Source organism: Marmota flaviventris, chromosome X (genome assembly GCF_047511675.1).
Source record: "Marmota flaviventris isolate mMarFla1 chromosome X, mMarFla1.hap1, whole genome shotgun sequence".
In the NCBI taxonomy this organism is placed as follows: Eukaryota; Metazoa; Chordata; class Mammalia; order Rodentia; family Sciuridae; genus Marmota; species Marmota flaviventris.
Genome location: NC_092518.1, coordinates 65,781,194 through 65,787,432, shown reverse-complemented (window position 1 = coordinate 65,787,432; position 6,239 = coordinate 65,781,194). Strand labels below are relative to the sequence as shown.

Sequence of the window (6,239 nt, the reverse complement as noted above, 5' to 3'; positions counted from 1 at the left end):
ATTCCTTGGTTTATTTAATCTATCACTTTTAATTTGGGAACTCTAAGAATAGCTGGCAAAGAGGGCCATTTCAAGACATTTCTCCATTAGGACATTTTATGCATTGACAGGAGTTCATTATTTTGTCCTGAGGTATGAAATGGTTTATCCATATGGTACTATTTTTATAGATAGGGAGATTTATCTTTTTAAATGGTCATGAGAAGCACATGCACATAGTATTCATCTATAAATTATCCATTGCTCTTTCAAGGGTTACAGCTAAACAAAAAGTTGTTGCTCCTGCTGATGTTCTAGTTTCAAACACTAATGCAATCCATGTAGCACTACTTTAAATGCAAAATTTTTGTGAATAATATTTGCATACTCTCATAATAAAGCAAATTTAAAAGTCACATATTAAGCTCAAAGTTTACCAGTTACATGCTAAACTGCTATCCAAACATTATATACTCCAAATGGTATGTTTTTGCTCAAACCTGCAAAAATTAGGGAAAACTGTTTTCTAAAGAAAGCAACTAACAACAATATACTGACAGTCTGACAAATTTGCTACTTTCAGTTAAACATGCTGAATAAATGTTCAAAAAAGAAGCAGCAGATATGCAATACAATTTCCAACACCCAGTACATAAACTATGAAATTGTATAAAGAATATAACCTTATAAAGGACAGCACAATTGAAAACAAAACATCATTATATGTTTTATAATGGTAAAGCAAATGGAATTCACAGTAGGTTGAAATGTTTTTTGCCTTGCAAAAGTCATTTTCATGAGAATGTTTATCAATTTGATTTCACATGCACCTTCCAATCTTGTTTAAATGTTAATATATAAAATAAAATATTTCTTAAATATTCTATGAATTGAAAGGTTGTTTTCCTAAATCAATATAACTTTGAAAAGAATTACAAACTTTAAAACTTCAATTTTCTCAATTATGTTTTACCTTTCCATATTTTTAAATTTGAAATACTTCAAATAATACACTGACTGAAAGAACTTTTAATTATATCTAAAGCATTTTACATACTATCTTTATTAATGCCTAAAACAAAAAGTGATTTTAAACACAAATTTTAGAGACTCTTTACAATTTGGAAGCATTTTAGTAGGATCTTACTTATATAAGAAAATGGAATTTGGGTACAGGATACTTTCCTAGTTTGCTGGAGGTGCAGTTCACAGCTATTCTAGCTCTGTAATTTTGTCTTGAATTCAGCTGGGTTATCTGCCCAAACAAGATAATCCTTCTGTTTCAATTTTCTTTGATTAAACTGGACATAAGTCACTATTAGAAGAATACTTCTAAATTTAAGTTACAGATAACCTACTAGTAGAACTTTGATAATAATGTGTAGTTATTTGTGAAATATAAGAATATTCTGGTTTAAAAGAATGTTTATCTGCAGCAGATACCAAATTTATCTCACCATATAGATTTTTCTTTTTTGTTTTGGGTTAAGCTTCTGGGAAAAAAAAAAGGCTTTTTAAACCAAAAACACTCCTGGATTTGCACAAAATGAAATGGTCACAGAGTAAGTAGTCTCTCTAGTAATGGGATGACACATGCTCTAGAGTGAAGTTTTAAGTACTAATTTCTATTAACTCCTTTAGGTGAAGATTGCATTAATTGACTGATGTAAAAGTTTCCCATTTATTATCCTAATGGAACAGAATGAGATAATATTGCTTTTCAAGGAAATTAGCCTAATCCTGGGGAGACACTCATATACAATTGAAGATAAATAATTTATTTTTTCTGGTTAGTTGGGGACAAAGGAAAGCCTAATTTAGTGATAGTATCTATAAACAAAAAGTCATGAGAAATAAATCCAGAGCTTTCTCTTCTATTGTCATTCCCATTCAATATGTTAAGATCCTCTCTTGAGAAAATCTTAAGTAACAGTTTTGAACTTTTCTCCCCAAGAGAAATACATGCTTGATGTGTTAGGAGAAAAAATAAAGATATCAGACTATTCTTCCATTATGACTTAAAGTTTTAGCAAATACCATGAAGAAATCACTTTTTAAGGAAGATAAGAGTCTTAATTCCCAGTAAGACTAAAGGCAGTTATAGGAGCACACAGGGATATTTCTAAACATCATAAAAATTCTATTATTCATTATAAAACGTCACTTTGGAAAATACGGAACCTTCACCATTGACATCATTAACATAGTTTTTCTATTCTTAAACATTTTCCTATATATTTTGGAATTATATTTTGTTACTGATAAATACCTTTAGTCGTATGTACATGCATTTATACTAACTTCAAAGTAAAGTAAAGAGTATATTTGGGAAAGAATGATCAATCATCTTTAGTCAATACAAAGTATAGATTGCTGAATTTTCTTTTTAATATATTATTTATAAATTCTTTATTTGTCCCAAAAGGGAGAAAGTCCATATGTTTTAAAGCCTCAGGGTTCTGTGATGACATAATACAATTATTTAAAAATATATTGCTCTGGTATAAAATGTCAGAAATATTGAATATTATTTGAAAATGCCATATAAGGTGTACTTCTTGTGTTCTGTATTGTAATACAGAGAAGACAGGTTAAAATAGTATATCATTGACAAATTCTCAGAATATAAATGTTGGGACTTGTTGTGATGTATAAACTTTTGATGGTCAATAAAAACTGAGATGAAAACTCAGAAAAAAATCAGAATCAGAAGCAAGTAGAAATATAGAAGTTTTCTGATGGTCTTAATGATACTTCCAGGTCAATTCCTCTTCTATCATCCAAATAATACTGGCCATGGGTCATTTTCATTATGTAAAGGATATTCATTTTGAATCCCCACTGGCAAATTTGCTAGTGGCATATCTGATATAAAATGAGTAGATATTCAGATATATTGTAAACATATGCAATCACTGAATAAATGACAGTGTTATGTAAAGTCTAACCCTAGGAGGCACTTGAGTGGCATATTAGAAACTTTTGGTAATGTTAAAATGAAGAAAATGCTTCATTGAGTGATAAAGAAAAAAACTTTCACTTACTAAAAGTGAATGTTTCCAGATATATTAAGATGTTGGGCAAATTGTAAATGACACGGGTAAAAACCGCTGCCACTTTTTTTTCCTCCTTTTTGCCATTCAGAATTTTATTTTAATAGATGATGACAGAAAGGTTTAACATTCAGAGAATTTCATTCTTTTCAAGTTATATTCAGGAAAAGGAATCCTGCATAACCAGTCACAGCCTACACCTGGGCGGTATTATTTTTCTAAACAACAAATTGGTTAAGTATCTTGTTTTTAAATGATAATTTACTAATTCCAATATTTTCAGAACCATTTTCCAGTGTTTTTTTCAAACTACAGCCAGAATTTGAACCCAAACTAATTTAATTGGGAAACAAAATAAATGCTTACAAAGTCCAGGGCTTTAATATCTTCTGAATTTGTTGTATTTAAATTTACACATTTCTATTAAGTACTGAGAATTCATTGATGGTATTACTCACTAGAAAAAAAATGGAGTATAATAAAATAATTGATTGAATACAAAAATTTGACACTTGTCTTCACTGTACCTCAGAATTAAAACTTGAGTGGTGTTCTTACATTTTAGTCAAAGATGCAGGCATCTCAAATGTATTTGTCACAGCAAATTTGAAAGTCTTAAGTCGTCAGCAAGATCTGAAAATCATTTCAATTGGTCCATAACGTTTGAAAGTTAAAACCAGTCAATAACATTAAAAAATCATTTAAAGCTGTCAGTTCACAGATGATATTGTGTTTACTATGGTGGTATAAACAGTAATTGATGGAAATTTGTTGGTAACGGCACAAAAAATAAAACCAGATCTTGTGAATTTTGTAGACTTCAGAAAATTTGCTTTTAAGAGGTATTCAGTTAAAGCAAAGTTTCTACTGTATCTGCATTTCTTAAACCATACCATTTGGCACATGAAAGTGCAATGCATGATATGGCTGGAAGAAAATGGGTGGTGGCCCAGATGTTACATGATAAACAGGATACCTTCCCTCAGCAACTAAGTATGGAGCAGGTTGATAATAGCAAGTTACATTGTCTGTACTGGGTAGAATATTCTGTTCTCCAAGTACTTTTAAAGCCATAAGGGTGATCATGTTGAGAGTCTGTCTTCTTTCATGTCCCATTAGACAAACAGTGCTTTGGTTCACAATTCCATGCAAGGTCATAAGGTAGTCATATTTGCTCTTTCCTTCACCTATGAAATGGTTGCGGAGGTATGATTCAATTTTCTTTTGTTGTTCTCCTACATCAGGAAAATCGATGAAGAATCTAGAACACATATAACGTTCCAGGGTCTTGATTTCTGCTTCACAAGCTGGCTTGAAGTCACGAACCAGCAAGTTACTATATTTCAAAAGGCCACCACCTCTAATCTCTTCAGGTTTCCTGGTAGATATCAGCTTGTATTTCAAATGTATCATTGCTTCTTGGAAGTCTCCATACATACTTTCAGCTACAACAACAGGATAGAATTCTTTGGCTAGCTTAGCACTTTTGTTGCTGTAGAAGTCTAGCATGGGATCCAAAAGGATTTGAAAGGAATCTACACTAAATTCGAATTGTCGTCTGAGTGAATTCACAAATTTTAATTCTACATTCTTCCCAGTGTTATTTGAAAGAGAGATGAGACTCCAATGATCATGCTTATTGCAAACTTTGATCATCTTCTGCACATAAGCCTCTTTCATGGTCTTTAGGGTAATCTTTTCCTTTTTTACACCTTTTGGTAAAAAGTCAAGTAGACAACCTAGAACTGAATCCTTAACTACCTGAAATTCCTGATCACTTGGAAGTTCAACACCAAAAATTATGTCCAGATCTTTATAGATGATTCCATTATGGCTTGCAAGTATGTAACTTGCTGTGGAACCATTCAATCTGGTATCTTTAACAATAATTCCTTGCTCTATGAGTTGATCTTTCACAATATGAATGATATCTTTTGGTTTTACCTCCAGTGTAGGGAAATTTCCCCGTCCATGAATTGGAATTACTTCCTCTAACACGTGATCCAGTGTTATAACTTGCTCCCAAGTGAGATTGCTGAATCTGATTTCAGACATTATGAAGTCAGTAGATCAACTAGGGATCAAGCAAAACATTGAGAGGAAATATTAGCATCTTAAAACCACTGTTATAACTAAAGTATATGAAATAGTTAAAAACAGACTTACTTTTTTTATATCAACTAAGCATTACCACTGACCTATATCCCCTATATTTTTTAAATTTTTATTTTAAGACAAAGCTTCCCTAAGTTGATTAGGGCCTCTCTAAATTACTGAGGCTGGTTTTGAACTTGCAATCCTCCTGCCTCAGACGTCTGAGTTGCTAGAACTACAGGCATGCATCACTACACCCAACCCACAGTTAACTTTAACATAAACCAAGCTAATACTAGGAAATAAATTCTCAACTTACATGATTATGTTTAAATCTAGTAAAATAAAAGGCATGATGATTATTATCAAAATTTGTTAGATTCACTGGTAAATGTAAACAGATTTCTCATGTATTTTCTGGAGCTATGATTACTGTTGATGTAAAATATTGGCCTCTTTCAATCTTTATGTAAATACCAAAATAGTGTTATTTGTTTGGGTGGTGTAAATTTTGTTCACAGTGTAATCATAGTACATCATTGAGGTTAACTGTCATGAACAAAAAGTAAAATTAGACTGCATGTCTGAGTTTGTTAGATCACATAGACTGAATATTACAGTGCCTAAAAACAATGTATAGCATCTTTATTCCACAAATATAAGACCATTATTGTTGAGAGCCACAGCCGAAGGGGCCCCAGCAAACTTCCAGCTGCCAGCAAACTTCCAGCTGCCGGCTGATGATTGGCTCACAGCGGCCCCAGCAACATCTAGCTGATTGGCTCCTCTGCGGTGATGCTCATTGGGCTGTTTCCCTGCCCTTTCAGACCACGGAGCTGCTCATTGGGGGACTTTTTTTGGCTCCGCCCACGTGACCCAGCCAATCGGCCTCAAGAGCAGGATGATTGTGGGAGGTGGAAAGAAGCTTGTGTGGGAGAGAGAGGCTTGTGGAAAGCCGGTGGTGGCAGTTGAGGCTCTGAGGGTTTTTCCTGAGAGGCTGTTTTGTTTGGCGTGTGTGGTTCTAAAAATAAAGTTAGTTTCTTTTGACAAGTGGCTCCTGATTGTGCCCAGCCAGACTGCGGCATTTGGTGGCTCGCACGGGGAGCGACTGAG

At 33.2% G+C, this 6,239-nt stretch overlaps 1 protein-coding gene across 1 annotated transcript; it reads right to left on the bottom strand.

Moving 5' to 3' along the window:
- Positions 1-3,914: 3,914 nt before the first annotated feature.
- Tent5d (terminal nucleotidyltransferase 5D) lies at positions 3,915-5,087 on the bottom strand. Its single transcript, XM_027933226.2, has one exon. It carries the CDS (start codon positions 5,085-5,087, stop codon positions 3,915-3,917), a length of 1,173 nt encoding a protein of 390 aa, XP_027789027.1.
- Between the last annotated feature and the right edge of the window lie 1,152 nt (positions 5,088-6,239).

Bases quoted from the DNA above. Each gene is read 5' to 3' on its own strand.
- Tent5d (XM_027933226.2), bottom strand. From the start codon at position 5,087: ATGTCTGAAATCAGATTCAGCAATCTCACTTGGGAGCAAGTTATAACA.